The following is a 20,708-nucleotide window of genomic DNA, read 5'->3' as shown; positions in this document are numbered from 1 at the left end:
CAAAGCTGTGCCGAACATGCCTCTACCCTAGAAATTACTAGGCTTACTCATAGCCCTCTATTTTTCTCAGCTCCATGTACCTATCTAACAGTCTCTTAAAAGACCCTATCGTATCCGCCTCCACCACCGTTGCTGGCAGCCCATTCCATGCACTCACCACTCCTTGAGTGAAAAACTTACCCCTGACATCTCCTCTATACCTACTCCCCAGCACCTTAAACCTATGTCCTCCTGTAGCCATCAATTCAGCCTCTGACTATCTACCCTATCAATACCTCTCATCATCTTATACACCTCTATCAGGTCCCCCCTCATCCTCCATCTCTCCAAGGAGAAAAGGCCGAGTTCCCTCAACCTGCTTTCATAAGGCATGCTCCGCATTCCAGGCAGCATCCTTGTAAATCTCCTCTGCACCCTCTCTATGGCTTCCACATCTTTCTTATAGTGAGGCGACCAGAACTGAGCACAATACTCCAAGTGGGGTCTGACCAGGGACCTATATAGCTGTAACAATACCTCACGGCTCCTAAGTTCAATTCCCCGATTGATGAAGGACAATACACCATATGCCTTCTTAACCACAGAGTCAACCTGCGCAGCCGCTTTGAGCGTCCTATGGACTCGGACCCCAAGATCCCTCTGATCCTCCACAATGCCAAGAGTCCTACCATTAATACTATATTTCGCCAACATATTTGACCTACCAAAATGAACCACTTCACACTTATCTGGGTTGAACTGCATCTGCCACTCCTCAGCCCAACTCTGCATCCTATCTATGTCCCTCTGTAACCTCTCACAGCCCTCCAAACTATCCACAACACCCCCAACCTTCGTGTCATCTGCAAACTTACTAACCCACCCCTCCACTTCCTCATCCAGGTCGTTTATAAAAATCACAAAGAGTAAGGGTCCCAGTACAGATCCCTGAGGTACACCACTGGTCACCGACCTCCACTCAGAATACGACCCTTCAACAAACACTCTTTGCCTTCTGTGGGCCAGCCAGTTCTGGATCCACACTGCAATTTCCCCTTGGATCCCATGTCTCCTCACCTTCTCCATAAGCCTCGCATGGGGTACCTTATCAAACGCCTTGCTGAAATCCATATACACTACATCTACTGCTCTCCCTTCATTGATGTGCTTAGTCACATCCTCAAAAATTTCAATCAGGCTCGTAAGGCAGGACCTGCCCTTGACAAAGCCATGCTGACTATTCCTAATCATATTATACCTCTCCCAATGTTCATAAATCCTGCCTCTCAGGATCTCCTCCATCAGCTTACCAACCACTGAGGTAAGACTCACTGGTCTATAATTCGCTGGGCTATCTCTACTCCCCTTCTTGAATAAGGGAACAACATCCGCAACCCTCCAATCTCCGGAACCTCTCCCGTCTCCATCGACGATGCAAAGATCATCGTCAGAGGCTCCGCAATCTCCTCCCTTGCCTCCCACAGCAGCCTGGGGTACATCTCATCCGGTCCTGGCGACTTATCTAACTTGATGCTTTCCAAAAGTTTCAGCACCACCTCTTTTCTAATATCTACATGCTCAAGCTTTTCAGGCCACTGCAAGTCCCCACTACAATCCCCCAGATCTTTACCATGGTGAATACTGACGTAAAGTATTCATTAAGTACCTCCGCTATTTCTTCCGGATCCATACACACTTTCCCACCGCTGCACTTGATAGGCCCTATCCTTTCGCATTTCATCCTCTTACTCTTCACATACTTGTAGAACAGCTTGGGGTTTTCCTTAATCCTGCCCACCAAGGCCTTCTCATGTCCCCTTCTGGCTCTCCTAATCACTTTCTTATGTTCCTTCCTTTTAGCCTTGTACTCCTCCAGATCTCTAACATTACCTAGCTCTCGGTACCTTTTGTAAGCTTTTCTTTTCCTTTTGACTAGATTTATTATAGCCTTCATACACCACGGTTCCTGTATCCTCTCGTGACTCCCGTCTCATTGGAACATGTCTGTGCAGAACTCCACACAAATACCCCCTGAATATTTGCCACATATCTTCCGTACTTTTCCCAGAGAACATCTGTTCCCAATTTAATCTTCCAATTTCCTGCCTGAGAGCCTCATAATTCCCTTTACTCCAAGTAAATGTCTTTCTGGTCTGTCTGTTCCTATCCCTCTCCAGTGCTAACGTAAAGGAGATAGAATTATGATCACTATCACCAAAATGTTCACCCACAGAGATCTGACACCTGACCAGGTTCATTTCCCAATATCAAGTCAAGCACAGCCTCTCCTCTTGTAAGTCTATCTACATACTGTGTCAAGAACCCTTCCTGAACACACCTAACAAACTCCACCCCATCTAAACCCCTCACTGTCTGGAGATGCCAATCGATGTTTGGGAAATTAAAATCCCCCATCACAACAACTCTGTTACTCTCACACCTTTCTAGGATCCGTTTCCCTATCTGCTCCTCAATAACCCTGTCACTATTGGGCAGCCTATAAAAAACACCCAGCACCGTTATCGACCCCTTCCTGTTCCTAACCTCCACCCACAGAGACTCCGTAGACAATCCCTCCACAACGGCCACCTTTTCCGCAGCCGTGACACTATCTCTATCAACAGTGCCACTCCCCCACCTCTCTTGCCTCCCTCCCTGTCCTTCCTGAAACATCTAAAACCCGGCACTTGAATCAACCATTCCAGCCCCGGAGCCATCCAAGTCTCCGTAATGGCCACCACATCATAGCTCCAAGTATCGATCCAAGCTCTAAGCTCATCTGCCTTGTTCACAACACTCCTTGCATTAAAATAGACACATCTCAAGCCTGTCTGAACACGTCCCTTCTCTGTCACCTGCCTGTGGTATTTACTCCTAGCCTTCTCTATCTGAGAGCCAAACACCTCTTCCCCAGTCTCTCCAGTACGGATCCCACCCCCCAACAATTCTAGTTTAAACTCTCCCCAGTAGCCTTAGCAAACCTCCCCGCCAGTATGTTGGTCCCGCTGGGATTCAAGTGCAACCTGTCCTCTTTGAGCAGGGCACACCTGCCCCAAAAGAGGCCCCAATGATCCAGAAATCTGAATCCCTGCTCCTTCCTCCAATCCCTCAGCCACACATTTAACCTCCTCCTCATTCTGTTCCTATACCCACTGCGAGGCACGTTCCTATACCCATATGTGGGGCATGGAGGGATATGGATCACGTGCAGCCAGAAGGGATTTTGTTTATCTTGGCATCGTGTTGGGCACAGACATTGTGGGCCGAGGGGTCTGTTCCTGTCCTGTGTTCTATGTTCTAAAGCAATATCTATGATACGGTGAGACTGGGGCTGCCAAGATGATGACAGAGGAATTCCTCTCCTCTCCTCCCCTCCCCTCCCCTCCCCTCCCCTCCCCTCCCCTCTCCTCACTACAGCATTCCATTCATCTCCTTGAGAAGGAAGATGATGCCTTGGTTTTTAGCCTTGACTCTAACCTCTGACGGTGCTGTGCTCCCTTGGTACTGCAGCGGGAGTGACGGCTCAGAGTTTGGTGTGTAGGTCCCCTGGATGGAGATCCCATGGAACCCAAGCTCGAGCACACAGTGTGGGCTGACTCGGCCACCCTGACCTCTCCCCATGGGTAGCCCCTGGTTAGCCAAGTGTGGGAATGGGTTTCTGTGACCCAGAATTGTCCAGACCTCACTGTGATGTTGGCTGAATGAACATTTAGGGGCCTTGATATATCTGCTGCTCCCTTCCTCAGACCCCCTCCCTTCTTCCCTTTCTCACATAGACCCTCCCAATTTTCAGACCCTCCCCTTTCTCACTCAGACCCTATTCTCATTCCGCTTACAGAAAGTGATGAAGAGGTGTACAGGAGTGAGACAGATCAGCTGCTTGTGGTGACACAACAACAACCTTGCACTCAACGTCAGCAAGACCAAGGACTTCATTGTGGACTTCAGGAAGGGGAAGTCGGGAGAACACACACCAGTCCTCATTGAGGGTCAGCGGTGGGAAGGGTGAGCAGCTTCAAGTTCCTGGGTGTCAACATCTCAGAGGATCTATCCTGGGCCCAATACACTGATGCAATCACGAAGAAGGCACACCAGCAGCTCTACTTCATTAGGAGTTTGAGGAGATTTGGTATGTCACTGAAGACTCTTGCAAATTTCTACAGATGTACAGTGGAGAGCATTCTGACTGGTTGCATCACCGCCTGGTATGGAGGCTCCAATGTGCAGGGTCCAAAGAGGCTGCAGAGGGTTGTAGACTCAGCCAGCTCCATCACGGGCACAACCCTCCCCGCCATCACGGACATCTTCAAGAGGCGATGCCTCAAGAAGGCGGCATCCATCACTAAGGACCCTCACCACCCGGGACATGTCCTCTTCTCGTTACTACCATCAGGGAGGAGGTACAGGAGCCTGAAGACCCACACTCAACGATTCAGGAACAGCTTCTTCCCCTCCGCCATCAGATTTCTGAACGGTCCATGAACCCATGAACACTACCTCGTTATTCCTCTTTTGCACTATTTATTTATTTTTGTAACTTACAGTAATGTTATGCCTTGCACTGTCCTGCTGCCGCAAAACAGCACAGTTCACAAGGTATATCAGTGATAATGAACCTGATTCTGATTTGGAAAGTGGGCAGCTCCGCCCTCTGGTGGACCAGGGCCGCCACTGCCGCTTCTGGAACCTGGCGGCTCAGCTCCCCCTCGCGATGGGAACCGGACCCAACAACCACTCAGTGGGTTGAATGTGATTCACAGGGGCCCCACCAAACAACAGCACTGGAATCAGGTTTATTATCACTGTCTCATATAGCGTGAAGTTTGTTATTTTGCAGCAGCAGTATAGAGCAAAGACATAAAATTACTCAGAACATAGAACATAGAACACTACTGTACAATACAGGCCCTTCAGCCCACAATGTTGTGCCGACATTTTATCCTGCTCTAAGATCTATCTAACCCTTCCCTCCCACATAGCCCTCCATTTCTCTATCATTCATGTGCCTATCTAAGAGTCTCTTCAATCTCCCTAATGTATCTGCTCCCACAACCTCTGCCGGCAGTGCGTTCCACGCACCCACCACTCTCTGGGTAAAAAACTTACCCCTGACATCCCCCTTATACCTTCCTCCAATCACCTTAAAATTATGTCCCGTCGTGTTAGCCATTGTTGCCCTGGGAAAAGTCTCTGACTGTCCACTCAATCTGTACCTCTTATCATCTTGTACACCTCTATCAAGTCACCTCTCATCCGCCTTCTCTCCAAAGAGAAAAGCCCTAGCTCGCTCAACCTATCCTCATAAGACATGCTCTCCAATCCAGGCAGCATCCTGGTAAATCTCCTCTGCACCCTCTCTAAAGCTTCCACATCCTTCTTATAATGAGGCGACCAGAACTGAACACATTACTACAAGTGTGGTCTAACCAGAGCTCTATAGAGCTGCAACGTCACCTCACGGCTCTTGAACTCAATACCCCGACTAATGAAGGTCAACACACCATACGCCATCTTAACAACCCTATCGATTTACATGACAACCTTGAGGGATCTATGGACGTGGACCCCAAGATCCCTCTGATCCTCCACATTGCTAAGAGTCCTGCCATTAACCTTGTATTATGCCTTCAAATTCAACCTTCCAAAGTGAATCACTTCACACTTATCCGGGTTGAAATCCATCTGCCACTTCTCAGCCCAGCTCTGCATCCTATCAATGTCCCGTTGTAACCCTTGACAACCTTCTACACTGTTCACAACACCACCAACCTTTGTATCATCAGCAAACTTACTAACCCACCCTTCCACATCCTCATCCAAGTCATTTATAAAAATCACAAAGAGCAGGGGTCCCAGAACAGATCCCTGCAGAACACCACTGGTCACTGACCTCCAGGCAGAATACGCTCCCTCTACCACCACCCTCTGTCTTCTATGGGCGCCCCAATTCTGAATCCACACAGCCAAGTTTCCCTGGATCACAAGCCTCCTGACTTTCTGAATAAGACTTCCATGAGGAACCTTATCAAATGCCTCACTAAAATCCATGAACACCACATCCACTGCTCTACCTTCATCAATGTGCTTTGTCACATCCTCAAAGAATTCAATCAGGCTCGTGAGGCACGACCTGCCCCTCACAAAGCCATGTTGACTGTCCCTAATCAGCCTATGCTCCTCCAAATGCCCATAAATCCTGTCCTTAAGAATCTTTTCCAATAATTTGCCCACCACTGAAGTAAGACGCACTGGTCTGTAATTACAAAACTATTACAAAAATACAATAAGTTACAGAAATAAATAAATAGTGCAAGAGGAAGGAAATGATGTGGTAGTGTTCATGAGTTCATGGACCGTTCAGGAATCAGATGGCGGAGGGGAAGAAGCTGTTCCTGAATTGTTGAGTGTGGGTCTTCAGGCTCCTGTACCTCCTCCCCGATGGTAGTAATGAGAAGAGGGCATGTCCTGGATGGTGAGGTTCCTTAGTGATGGATGCTGCCTTCCTGAGGCACTGCCTCTTGAAGATGTCCTCGATGGTGGGGAGGGTTGTGCCCGTGATGGAGCTGGCTGAGCTTGACTTAGATACAAAAGCAATCTACCTAAACCCTACGATAAAACAGGAAATGCTATGGATGCCCAGCAGGTCAGGCAGCAATGTGGAGAGAGAAACAGAGTTCATGTCCAGACACAAGAGACTGCAGATGCTGGAATCTGGAGCAACACACGAGATGCTGGAGGAACTCAGCGGGTCAGGCAGCATCTGTGGGAGGAATGGACAGTCGACGTTTCGGGTTGAGACCCTTCACCTGGACAGAAGGGAGATAAGAAAGTGGAGGGACAGCTGGCAGGTGATAGGTGAAGTCCCCACCCTTCTCTCCCCCATCTGCCTATCACCCCTCCTCGCCTGGCTCCACCTATCACCTCCACCTCTCAATACCGGCTCTCTCCCCTCTGTCTTTCAGTCCAGGTGAAGGATCTCGACTCAAAACGTCAACTGTCCATTTCCCTCCACAGATGCTGCCCGACCTGCTGAGGTCCTCCAGCATTGGTATTGGTATTGGTTTATTATTGTCACTTGTACTGAGGTACAGTGAAAAACTTGTTTTGCATACTGATCATACAGGTCAATTCATTACACAGTGCAGTTACATTGAGTTAGCACAGAGTGCATTGCTGTAGTACAGGTAAAAACAATAACAGTACAGAGTAAAGTGTCACAGCTGCAGAGAGAGTGCAGTGCAATAAGGTGCAAGGTCACAACAAGGTAGATCGTGAGGTCATAGTCCATCTCATTGTATAAGGGAACTGTTCAATAGTCTTATCATAGTGGGGTAGAAGCTGTCCTTGAGTCTGGTGGTACGTGCCCTCAGGCTCCTGTATCTTCTACCTGATGGAAGAGGAGAGAGAGAGAATGGGGTCTTTGATTATGCTGGCTGCTACACCAAGACAATGAGAGGTAAAGACAGAGTCCAAGGAGGGGAGGCTGGTGTCCATGATGCGCTGGGCTGTGTCCACAACTCTCTGCAACTTCTTGCGGTCCTGGGCAGAGCAGTTGCCTTACCAAGCCGTGATACATCCAGATAGGATGCTTTCTATGGTGCATTGGTAAAAGTTGGTGAGAGTCAAAGGGGACAAACCAAATTTCTTTAGCTTCCTGAGGAAGTAGAGGTGCTGGTGAGCTTTCTTGGCCATGACATCCACGTGGTTTGTCCAGGACAGGTTGTTGGTGATGTTCACTCCCAGGAACTTGAAGCTATCAACCCTCTCGACCTCAGCACCATTGATGTAGACAGGTGCACGAACACAGCCCCCTTTTCTTGTGTGTTGCTGAATGTTTCAGGTCGATGATCTTCCATCAGAACTGGGAATCATCAGCGATGAAACAAGTTTTAAGGAGGAGAAAACTCACAAGTAACATTCACGCCAGGCAATGATCATTTTCGACAAGGGAGTGTCTAACCACCCACCCCTGACACAGCATTACCATCACCAAGTCCCTGTCATCAACATCCCGGGGATCACCACCGACCAAAGCCTCGAAGGGACCAACCACATAAATGCCTGACCCTAACACTACAGGAGCAGGTCAGAGGCCACGTATCCATTGATGAGTGACACACCTCCGGGCACTCAGGGCACATGTCAGGAGCCTGACAAAATTCTCTCCACTTGCCTGAATACTCTCCACTTCCCACACCACCAGGTTCAAGGACAGCTACTTCCTTTCAACCACTCTCTTCTTGAACCAACCGGCACCACCCTAATCACTAGAGTTTAGCGACACTTTGACCACTTTGATCACAAGTAGATTTTGTTTTGTTCTCATTGTTCTTTCTTGTAAAAATTGAGTATAATTTATGTTTTTCTTGTGAATGCTGCTTATCTAATGCTGTGTGCCTGTGATGCTGCTGCAAGTAAGTTTATCATTGCACCTGTGCACACATGGACTTGTACATATGACAATAATTCGACTTTGACTTCGAATGTGACTCTAATAATTCTCAATGAATTCAACAACATCCAGGACAAAGCAGACTACTTGATCGGCACCCCATCCACCCCCATGAACCCTCCTCCCCTCCACCACCACCAGCAGTGGCTGCAGTGTGTACTGCCTACAAAACCTCTCCAGGTTACTCCGACACCACCTCCCAAGCCCTACCGCCAAGAAGGTCAAGGGCAGCAGGGGAATATGGGGACACTACCTGCCACAGGAAATCTATCACCGTTCCTTCACCATCACCGGCTCTAAACCCTGGGACTCCCTCCCGACCAGGACTGTTGGGAGCACCTTCCCCAGAGGCCCTGCAGCGGTTCAGGGAGGCGGAGTGAGAGCCTGATGTTGCTGCACCCAGTGGGGGAGATCGGGGAGGTCCCACCCAAGGGTGAGCTTGGTGTGATCCCATCCCATAGGTTGGCTCTGTGCAATCACACCCATGGTTGCCATGGGTGAGCTCGGTCCATTCCCACCCATGGGTGCTCGGTCAATTCCCACCCATGGGTGCTCGGTCCAGTCCCACCCATGGGTGATCAGTCAATTCCCACCCATGGGTGCTCGGTCCGTTCCCACCCATGGGTGCTCGGTCCAGGCCCACCCACGGGTGCTCGGTCAATTCCCACCCATGGGTGCTCGGTCCAGGCCCACCCACGGGTGCTCGGTCCGTTCCCACCCATGGGTGCTCGGTCCAGGCCCACCCACGGGTGCTCGGTCAATTCCCACCCATGGGTGCTCGGTCCAGGCCCACCCACGGGTGCTCGGTCCGTTCCCACCCATGGGTGCTCGGTCCAGGCCCACCCACGGGTGCTCGGTCAATTCCCACCCATGGGTGCTCGGTCCAGTCCCACCCACGGGTGCTCGCTCTGTTCCCGCCCATGGGTGAGCCCGGCGCCGCCGTGATTGACAGCGCGGCGACGTGGCCCCGCCCCCCGGCCCCGGGCCAATGGGAAGGCGGCGGGGGCGGGGCGGGGCGGCGCGGCGCCCCCGTGACCCGGAGGCGGAAGCGCGCGGCCGGCGGGATGGCGGGCGGGCGGCTGGAGAACGCGAACCCGCTGATCTTCGGGCGGAGCGCGGAGCGACCGGTAACCGCGGCCGAGGAGGACGAGCGGCAGGCGGAGCCCATCGACGGCAGGGAGGTGTTCGATATCCGCGCCGGGGGCGGGGGGCAGGGGGCAGGGCTCCCCCCAGAGAGGGTGAGGGGTCCCCAGGGGTCAGGGGAGGGTTCCCCAGGGGTGAGGATCAGGGGGTGAGGGGTTCCCCAGGGGTGAGGGGTCAAGAGGAGGGGTTCCCGGGGGGGAGGGGGTCAGGGGACGGTTCCCCAGGGGTGAAGATCAGGGGGTGAGGGGTTACCCAGGGGTCAGGGGAGGGTTCACCAGGGGTGAGGATCAGGGGGTGAGGGGTCAAGAGGAGGGGTTCCCGGGGGGGAGGGGGTCAGGGGACGGTTCCCCAGGGGTGAAGATCAGGGGGTGAGGGGTTACCCAGGGGTCAGGGGAGGGTTCACCGGGGGTGAGGGGTCAAGGGGAGGGGTTCCCCGTGGGGGAAGGGGTGAGGGGAGGGTTCCCCAGGGGTGAGGATCAGGGGGTGAGGGGAGGGTTCCCCAGGGGTCAGGGGAAGGTTCCCCAGGGGTGAGGGATCAAGAGGAGGGGTTCCCCAGGGGGAGGGGTCAGGGGAGGGTTCCCCAGGGACAGGAGAGACAGTGAGACTCCCCCACCCCCAGGTGTCAGGGCTGCAGGTTCCCCACCCCATCCGCCCTTTGGAGGACATCACCGGGGATGGGATCCCGGGGTGGGGGGTAGTTGTCTGAGGCAGGAAGGTTGGGGGTCAAGGGCCAGTGGATAGGTCTGGGTTGTGGAGGGGGAAGGCAGGATGGAGGGTGTCTGGCAGTAGTTTTGCTGCCTGTTCCCTGGGCTTGTGGCTGGATTGGAGCCAGTGGGTGGTGAATTACTAGAGCAGGGGCCTGACTGGCTGCCTTACTTTATGTTGAGTTTGACACTTTCTCACCGCTCCTCTCTCTGTGGGTCAGACCAGTAACGTCACGAAGAGTTGGATTTGATTCGGTTACTATTGACCTTTGAATTCCAGCCCCTCTCCTGCCTTTGCTCATGGCCGCCCTGAGATTCATGTCGTGGCCAAGTTCTGTGTGATTGTTTTTGCCATGAGGTTGGTCAAACTTTCCTTAACATCTACATCTGATCAGATCAATCAACGACCCAGAACATCCACTCAGTCTCGAGGAGCTGAATGTGGTGGAACAGATTCGTGTGAACGTAAGTGACAAACGAAATGGCAGAGATTTTACTAATGGCAGAGCCTTCCACAGTATGGAAATGGGCTCTCAGCTCTTCCCGTCCCTGCAAACACTTATTGTACTCCTCCCATTTTCCAGCCATTCAACTGTAGCCCTCAAGTGCTCACCTAAATATTAGAACGTAGAACAGTACAGCACAGTACAACACAGGCCCTTCGACCCACAATGTTGTGTTGACCTTTAAACCTTGCCTAAGACTATCTAACCCCTTCCTCCCACATATCCCTCTATTTTAAATTCCTCCATGTGCTTACCTAGTAATCTCTTGAATTTGACCAACGTACCTGCCTCCACCTCCACCCCAGGCAGCGCATTTCCATGCTCCAATCACTCTCTGGGTAAAAAACCTCCCTCTGATATCTCCCTTGAGCTTCCCACCCATTACTTTAAAGCCATGCCCTCTTGTATTGAGCATTGGTGCCCTGGGAAAGAGGCGCTGGCTGTCCACTCTATCTATTCCTCTTAATATTTTTGTCCACCTCTATCATGTCTCCTCTCATCCTCCTTCTCTCCAAAGAGTAAAGCCCTAGCTCCCTTAGTCTCTCTTCATATTTGTTGAGAGAGTCTCTGCCTGAACAACTCCCTCAGGCAGCAGGTTCCAACCACCCTCTGGATGAAAATATTCTTCCAGGACAGCTTCTATCCCACTGTTATAAGACTATTGAATGGTCTCCTAGTACAATAAGATGGACTCTTGACCTCACAATCTACCTGGTTATGGCCTTGCACCTTATTGTCTGCCTGCACTGCACTTTCTCTGTAACTGTAACACTTTATTCTGCATTCTGTTATTGTTTTTCCTTGTACTACCTTGATGTGCTATTGTAATGAAATGATCTGTATGGATGTCACGCGAAAAAATGTTTTTCACTGTAGCTTGGTACATGTGACAATAATTGACCAATTTACCAAATGCCCTCTAAATCTCATACCCCTTGCCTTAACTGTTTGACATCTGGTTATAGATATCGCTGCCAATGGGAGAAATTCTCACTCTTTGCCCATCTACCACGATCAGGTCCTCCCTCAACCACCTCTGCTCCAAAGAAAACTAACTGTCCAGTCTCTCCTCATAACTGAAGCCCACCATTCCAGGCAACGTCCCTCTGCACCCTCTCCAGTCAAACACATCCTTCTTATAGTGTTTTCTTTGTTCTAATTGCGTTCTTTCTTGTAAAAAATAGTGTATAATTTATGATTAATTTAGGTTTTTCCTGTGAATGCTGCTTATTTGATGCTATGTGCCTGTGATGCTGCTGCAAGTATTCATTGCACCTGTGCACACATGGACTTGTGCATTTGGCAATAAACTCGACTTTGACCAGAACTGTACACAGTTCTCCAGCTGTGGTCTAACCAGTAATTTTACCATAACCTCCCTGCTCTTGTATTCTGTCCCAGCTAATGAAGGCAATATGCCATGTGCCGCCTTAACTATCTTGTCAACCTATGTTGCTGCCTCTGTATTACCAAGTCTCCTCTTTTCCTCAGTACTTCCTTGGGCCCTGGCATTGATTGTGTACATCGTAGCCTTATTAATCCTCCCAAAATGTATCACCTCACGTTTTTCAGGATTAAATTCAATCTGTCATTTCTTTGCCCATCTTACTAACTGATCCATATTGTTCTGCAGCTGAACACTACCCTGATCAATAACAGTGCCTGTCTTTGTTTCATTTGCAAACTTGTTAATCACATCTCCTCCCTTCCCACACAATTTGTGTAACAAACAGCAAGGTTCCTAGTACCAATCCCTGCCGTAACCCACTGGCCACGGGCTTTCAAATCGCAAAACCAACCCTCGGATATCACCCACTGTCTCCAATCACCAAGCTAATTTTGGATCCAATTTGCCCAGTTACCCTCAATCCGATGGACTCTTATGTTATGGACATTCAGTTGTATCGAGACTGCATCCATTACACTGCCCTCCTCGAAAAATTTGAGTTAGTCAGACAGGGTCTCCCTTTATCAAACAAATGCTGATTATCCACGATCACCAGTGCCTTAGAGTGTTTTACAAAAATGTCCTAAACACTGATGTTAGACTCACTGGCCTGTAAACACCTGGTTTTTGCCTGCTGGCCTTCTTGAATAAAAGAACCACATTCACAGGTTCTGTCCTGTTTCTGTTCTCTAAACCTTTTTTTCCCCTTTATCCAACCCTTGATACCTGTGGCATTCAGGACTCCTCGGACTTGTTGACCTTGCCTTTCACCCTTACATTGACGCTGAACCCTCACTATTTTACTTTTGAATGACTCAGGTTGGTCACGTGTAGACTTCCCTCCAAACAGCTACCCTCAGTCCCCCCTGTCCTTTGTCTTACCTGAAATCAGACTTCCCCCAATTCGGGACCTTATTTGCCAGTCTACCCTTCTCCATAGCAACCTTAAATCTTGCAGAGTTCTGGTCACCGATTCAGGAAAATAACTAAGCATTTAACTTTCACTGGCAGGAAACTTGGGGGGGTGGGGGGTTGGTGTTGAGGTGAGCAGGGGGGGTTTCTAAATGAACTCTCTTTAACACACTGTCCAGGCAATTCTCATGCCTCAGAGTTGGAAGGTTTTTGGGTTCAAGCCACACCCCAGAGTCTTCATCTCAATGGTCCAACTTTAAGCTCCATTGAATTTGCCCATCAGGGGAGCTGTCTTTTAATGTTGATGACGCAAAAGGGTTATTCTTGATGTCTTGCAATATTTATCCCTTGATAAACATTAGTGAAATAGGTTACCTGATCAATAACTCATTGCTGCTAGTGGGATCGTAGAGTTATACAGCATGGAAACAACTTGTCCTAGCCGAGCTTGTGCCATTTACCCGTGTTTGGCCCATATCCCTCTAAACCTTTCCTATCCAAAGTCTTTTAAACGTTGTAATTATTTCCAGCTCTACCCCCGGCAGCTCGTTCCACACACCCACCACCTTCTGTGTGGAAAAGGTTGCCCCTCAGGTCCCCTTTAAATCTTTCCCCTCTCACCCTAAACCCATGCCCTCCAGTTTTAGACTCCCCTACCCTGGGGAAAAGACTGACCGTCCACCTTATCGATACCCCTCATGATTTTATAAACCTCCATAAGGTCACTCCTCAACCTCCTCCACTGGAGAAAACAGTCCCAGCCTGTCCAGTCTCTCCTTGTAACCCAAGCCCTCCTGTCTCAGTAAAATCTGGAACAATGACTGCTGTTTCCTACATTACAGCAGTGACAACACTTTGGAAGTACTTCTGACTTAAAAATAAAACTCCTTGGGACATTCTCTGGATTGAACATTAAATATAAATAGCTTAGATAAATGTCACTTGAGGTGAAGAGTTTGTCTTTATTCTGACTGAGTAGGAGTGAAACTTCTTACAATGCACATTTTAAGCCAAGTTATTTTCTTTCCATTTTGGGCATAGCAAGATGTGCAGAAGTTGATCTTGGGTGGGATGGAGCTGCAGCCAGAGAGATTTGACGTCACTGAGCGAACCCTAACTCCCACTGATCCATTCACGCCCATCACCCTATGTTTGCTCCTGGATAAACAACCTCGATTTTTATTCTCATCATGTTGTTCAAATTCTTCCGCAAACCTCCCTCCCAGTGATACAACTGTAAAATATCCTGTTCTGTGGATCACATCTCAGGGAGAATTTTCCTGACTCTACACTTATCATTCCACAACTCTGCAGTTTCTTGCGGTCGTGGGCAGAGCAGTTGCAGTACCAAGCTGTGATGCATCCCGATAGGGTGCTTTCTATGGTGCAGCGATAACAATCAGTGGGGGTCGACGGGGACTAGCCGAATTTCTTTAGCCTTCTGAGGAAGTAAAGGATCTCTCTTGTGTACAAAGATTGCCCAGGAACCAGTGCGTGTGTGCGCCCACACACACACTCCCTGATTTTAATTGCCCCACCTTCAGTGCCTTAAGTTGCCTTGGTGCTGGAATCCGAACATTCTCAGCCTCTCTCCTCCTCCACACCAGCAGGTGGGTTCTACCTTTGAGGTAGGTTGAAAGCCGTGTTTCTATGTGCTGTACTGACCCTGCTTCACCCGTCCTGGCCAGGTGACTGATCAAGAGAACCGTGTGTCGGTGGCCTTCACTCCCACAATCCCTCACTGCAGTATGGCCACACTGATTGGCTTATCGATCAAAGTCAAGTTGCTGCGATCCCTACCCGCACGGTTCAAGGTGAGAGTTGGTTACCTGGTACTGTGTGTGTGGTTCTGTGTGTGTGCGCCAGTTGCCTGGTAATGTGGTTCTGTGTGTGTGCGTGTCGATCACCTGGTGACGTGGTTCTGTGGGTGTGCATCGGTCACCTGGTGACGTGGTTCTGTGGGTGTGCATCGGTCACCTGGTGACGTGGTTCTGTGTGTGTGTGTCGGTCACCTGGTGACGTTCTGTGTGTGTGTGTGTGTGTGTGTCAGTCACCTGGTGACGTGGTTCTGTGTGTGTGTGTGTGTGTGTGTATGTTGGTCACCTGGTGACGTGGTTCTGTGGGTGCGCATCGGTCACCTGGTGACGTGGTTCTGTGTGTGTGTGTCGGTCACCTGGTGACGTGGTTCTGTGTGTGTGTGTGTGTGTGTGTCGGTCACCTGGCGATTTGCGGCACAGTAATGTTCTGTGTAGTGCGCGCACGCAAGCATCAGTTGTCTGACAAATGTCATGTTTGAGTGAGTGTCAGTTGACTGGCGATCCGTGTTTGAGTGAGTGCGTGTGTGCACGTCCGTTGCCTGGCGATGGGTCTGTGTTGGGAACGGAGCTGGGTCTGTGTCTGCACTGACGCCAGTAATATTACTGGGGACTCGCCCAGTAAAGCGTTGTTACTGTAAAAGTAATCAGTGAGCCCTAGTTCCAATAGGTTGACTTGATCTTCGACTCCGTAGAGAATTAGAAACAGACTTTAAAGGAAGATTTAGCAGGGGTGTAAGGAAAGGCCGGGAGGATGGAGAGGTGTTCAGAGACAATGAGGGAGGAAGAGGGTATCGTGTTCGCACACCGTGCTTTCCTCAGACCCCGGCTTCAGTAACCACAAGCAGCTCATTCTCGTCTTTGCCTCCTTTCAGCTTTTATCGTGAACTGTACCTTGTGATGTGGGTTTGTTCTCCCTGCAGGTGGACGTTCACATAACTCCAGGAACACACGCCTCTGAGCATGCAGGTGAGCAAGGGCCCTTCATCTGTAGCCTACATCTGGGCTGCACCGGTGTGGGTGGGATTTCTTCCATGTCTCCCACACCATGTTGTACTGGGCAAGCAACAGTTAAGTGAAGTGTGGGACAAGGTGACCCAGAGAGAGATTAGCTCCTGATTCTCTCATTTTTAGACCTACAGAATGTGCTACAAAGCAGAAAGAAACAATTGCCTCAGTGGTGAATGCCTTCAAAAATCCCCAGTGTGAGTGTAAGTCTTGGTCATGTGGTTTTCACGCTCCCCTCTGAGGTGGTTTATGAAGCAGGACTTGGTTGGAAAGAAGGTTTAATCTGGTGATTTGGAGTGCTGTTGCGTGGGACCAGTCCGTCTCTCACACCACCCCTAACCTCCCAGACTAGACTTGGCACTGAAACATTTTGGGCAAAGCTTTTCGCTCCATTTCTTCCTGCTGGGTGACTCCTGGGTGCTGATGGGGAGCAGCATTTAGTGTGGCAGAACAGCCAGGAGCTTCACAGGAGGCTGGGTGAACCAGGCCAGCTCTGGGTTGAGCCACAGGGACGTTGGAAGGGAGATGCCCAGGAGCTATGTTTTAATGACCATCCTCAAGAAGAAATAGAGGGGCCGATGGGTCATAGAGTCATAGAGCACTACAGCACAGAAACAGGCCCTTTGGCCCATCTAGTCCATGCTGACCTGATCTTCTGCCTAGTCCCATCTACCTGCACCCGGACCATATCCCTCCAAACCCCTCCCATCCATGTACCTATCCAAACCTCTCCTAAATGTTATAGTTGAACCTCCATCCACCACTTCCACTGGCAGCTCGTTCCACACTCACACCACCCTCTGAGTGAAGAAGATCCCCCTCAGATTCCCCTTAAATATTTCACCTTTCACCCTAAACCTTTATCCTCCAGTTCTAGTCTCACCCAACCTGAGGGGAAAAAGCCTGCATGCATTCACCCTGTCTATACCCCTCATAATTTTGTACACCTCTATAAGATCTCCCCTCGTTCTCCTGTGCTCCAGGGAATAAGGTTCTAACCTATTCAACCTTTCCCTATAACTCAGGTCCTCAAGTCCTGGCAACATCCATGTAAATTTTCTCTGCACTCTTTCAAGCTTATTGATATCTTTCCTGTAGGTAGGTGACCAGAACTGCACACAATACTCCAAATTCGACCTCACCAACATCTTGTACAACTTCAACATAACATCTTGAGTACTCCTGTACTCAATGCCCTGATTAATGAAGGCCAAAGTGCCAAAAGCTCTCTTTACGACCCTATCTACCTGTGACGCCACCTTCAAGGAACTATGGATCTGTATTCCCAGGTCCCTGTGTTCTACCACACACCTCAGAGCCCTACCATTCACTATGCAAGTCTTACCCTGGTTTGTCCTCCCGAAGTGCATCACCTCACACTTGTCTGCATTAAATTCTATCTGCCATTTTCCAGCCCATTTTCCTAGGTCCGGGAGGAATGTGCAAAGTTTGGCCATACTTAGAGGAACGCAGGGGTTTCATGTTGTCACGGAAGGGGGACTGAGATAGGGAGGGATGTCATAGAGTCACACAGCACAGAAGCAGGCCCTTCGGCCCAACTGGACCATGCCGACCAAGATTCCCATCTAAGCTAGTCCCATTTACCTATGTTTGGCCCTCTAAACCTTTCCTATCCACGTACCTGTCCAAGTACCTTTTAAAAGTTGTTATTGTACCTGCCTCACCCACTTCCTCGGGCAGCTCATCCCATATACTGACCACCCTCTGGGTGAAAAAGTTGCCCCTCAGGTTCCTATCAGATCTCTCCCCTCTCACCTTAAACCTGTGCCCTCTAGTTCTTGATTCCCCAACCCTGGGGAAAAGACTGTGCGCATTCACCCTATCTATACCCCTCATAATTTTATGCACCTCTATAAGGTCACCCCTCAGTCTCCTACGCTTCATGGAATAAAGTCCCAACCTGCTCAACCTCTCTCCCTAACTCAGTTCCTCAAATGGAGGATATGAAAACAAGAATGAGAATTTTTAAACTGAGGTATTGGGTTTGGGTTTAATGCAGAGTGACTAGGTGTCCCAAACAGACACCTAACTCCCTGCTCATTAATAGTGGCTCAGCTAGTAGTGCTGCTGCCTCACAGCACCAAAGACCCGGTTCAATCCCAACCTCCAGTGCTGTCTGTGTGGAGTTTGCACATTCTCCCTGTGAATGGTGGGGTTTCCTCCAGATGCTCCGGTCTTCTCGCACATCCCAAAAAAATGTGTGGGATGGTAGGTTAATTGGCCGCTGTAAGTTGCCCCCTGGTGTGTAGATGAGTGGCAGAGTTGATGGGAGTGTGGGGAGAACGGAACGGATTAGCATAGAGTTAGACAGCACAGAAACAGGCCCTTTGGCCCAACTCATCCATGCCAACCAAGGTACCTCCTGAGCTACTCCAATTTGTGTGCGTTTGGCCCATATCCCTCTAAACCTTTCCTGTCCATGTACCTGTTCAAATGTCTTTTAAACATGGTAATTGTACCCATGGCTACCTCTGGCATCTCATTCTCACCCTCTGCATGAAAAAGTTGCCCCTCGGGTCTCCTAAATCTTTCCCCTCTCGCCTTAAATCCCTCTAATTTTAGACTCCCCAACCCTGGGAATAAGACTGTGACCTTATCTACGCCCCTCCTGATTTTATAAACTTTTATAAGGTCACCCCTCAGCCTCCTTCACTCTCCTTGTAACTCGAGCCCTCCAGACCCAGTAACATCCTTGTGAGCCTTCTCTGCACCCTCTCCAGCTTAATCACATCCTTCCTATAGCTGGACCACCAGAACTGCACACAGTACTCCCAGGTGTGGTCTCACCAGCACCTTGTACAGCTGTAACATAAATGTCCCAACTCCTGTACTCCGTGCCCTGACCGATGAAGGCCACCGTGGCAAACGCCTTCTCCACCCTGTCTATCCATGTCGCCGCTTTAAGGGAACTATGTACCTGTACCCCTGGGTCTTTCTATTCCACAACACTCTGCAGGACCCTGCCATTTACTGTGTAGGATTTGTGTAAACGGGCAGCACGGACGCTGGACCGAAGGGCCTGTATCTCTCAGGCTGGGAACTCCATGGATACTGGAGCCTGCAGGGTGATTTTGTTTTGTACGTGAAGCCACTGATGGGATTTACTGTGCCGTGTGCTCAGATCCTTCACCCCAGTGAACATCTCCTCCTTCCTTCCCCAGTGAACAAGCAGCTGGCGGACAAGGAGCGGGTGGCTGCCGCCCTGGAGAACTCTCACCTGCTGGAGGTCGTCAATCAGTGCTTGTCGGCCAGGCTCTGACCGGGGAACAGGGAGCAGCTCGCTGGAATTGTGACATGGGGTAGTGACAGACCCAAGCTCTCGGGGCAAGGGGCAGGGTATCTGTGTGTGTGCATGCTTGTGTGTATGTGGAGTCAGTGTGTGTAGGTGTGTCTGGGATGTGTGTGTGCAAGCACATGCTCATATACATGGGCTGAGTGTGTGTGTGTCTGGGATGTGTGCGCGTGAGCACGTGTTAGGGTGTGTGTGTGTCTGGGATGTGTGTTCATGTATGTGTCTGGGATGTGTGCATGCATGTGTGTGGGGCGTGTGTGTGCGTCTGGGGCGTGTGTGTGTGTGTCTGAGATGCATGTCCGGTGTGTTTGTCTAGGGGTCACTAAGCTACAAGAAGGGCTCCCTGTAGGTTGTATGAGAGCCATGCACCATCGTGTGCTCCGTGGCCCGGAGGTAATTGTGTACAGCAAGTCAATGCCTTTTCCCTTCTCCTGTCTCTGGGTGCTCTTGGCCTGATGGAGCTGGTCTCTGCTGGTGGGGCTGGAAAAAGGTTTCTGCCAAGCCTTGGGATGTGAGGCAGGGAGATTAGTTAAAGGCCCCACCCTCAGCAATAACCTCTGATCACCTCCAGAGATCGGGTGAAACCGTCTCCCAGGCTTGTTGCTTCATATCTTGTCCCTTTCACTGGGGTGCACTTGCACATGTACCTGCTGACACACTGGTTTGCACACACTTGTTCCCCACTCCTACGCACTGTACTGCGTGGCCGGTCACATTCTAAATGTTTGCCTCTGGATGACTTTCTGCAGATCATTAACACAGCAAACTTCTGTTAGTTCTGCAGTTTTGAAGGAATCACTTGCAATCTCTGACTTGCCACGCTCAAGTTAAACCATTGACATTAGCGAGATGAGTAGATAATTTAACTTTTTTAATTGCTATATCCACTTGTGTTGGAGAAAGTGGATGTTGTGCTGAATAGCTTTTTCCTCCCTCGTTACTGTCAGTATTGCTGTTGTCAAATATGTAAAACTGTGGGATCTCTCTCTTGCTTGCGAATGTGTGAAACCAAACTGAATAAAAGCTTCAATGTGTGTTGACTCTGATACATTTGCAGTGGTTGTGTTGTGTTTCCCATTGTCACCTGTTCCTTTTTTTTAATTCATAGAACAGTCCAGCACTGGACAGGCCATTCGGCCCATGATGTTGTCGATCTTGATGCCAGTTTATACTAAATGTCCTGTGTATCACCCATATCCCTCTTCCCTTCATATTCATGTCTATCTAAAAGCCTCTTAAACTCCACCAAACTACCTGCTTCCACTGCTACCCCTGGTAACCCATTCCCAAGAATGTTTCTTGAGTATTCATTCAAGGGACGTGGGCTCCACAGGCTGAGCCAGCATTTAACTGCCCATCCCTAGTTGCCCTTCTCGAACCGCTGCAGTCCTTGAGGTGTGGGTATATCCACAATGGTGTTGGGGAGGGAG

The 20,708-nt window shown here is 49.9% G+C and overlaps 1 protein-coding gene across 1 annotated transcript; it reads left to right on the top strand.

Moving 5' to 3' along the window:
- The first annotated feature begins 9,458 nt into the window (after window positions 1-9,458).
- On the top strand, window positions 9,459-20,324 carry ciao2b (cytosolic iron-sulfur assembly component 2B). The gene is made up of 5 exons (XM_052028441.1): window positions 9,459-9,621; window positions 10,666-10,743; window positions 14,832-14,957; window positions 15,881-15,926; window positions 19,148-20,324. Exons 1-5 carry the CDS (start codon window positions 9,496-9,498, stop codon window positions 19,243-19,245), a joined length of 474 nt encoding a protein of 157 aa, XP_051884401.1. The 5' UTR covers window positions 9,459-9,495; the 3' UTR covers window positions 19,246-20,324.
- Window positions 20,325-20,708: the final 384 nt, after the last annotated feature.

Source organism: Pristis pectinata, chromosome 13, assembly GCF_009764475.1.
Source record: "Pristis pectinata isolate sPriPec2 chromosome 13, sPriPec2.1.pri, whole genome shotgun sequence".
In the NCBI taxonomy this organism is placed as follows: domain Eukaryota; kingdom Metazoa; phylum Chordata; class Chondrichthyes; order Rhinopristiformes; family Pristidae; genus Pristis; species Pristis pectinata.
This window is presented reverse-complemented; position numbering and strand designations above follow the sequence as displayed.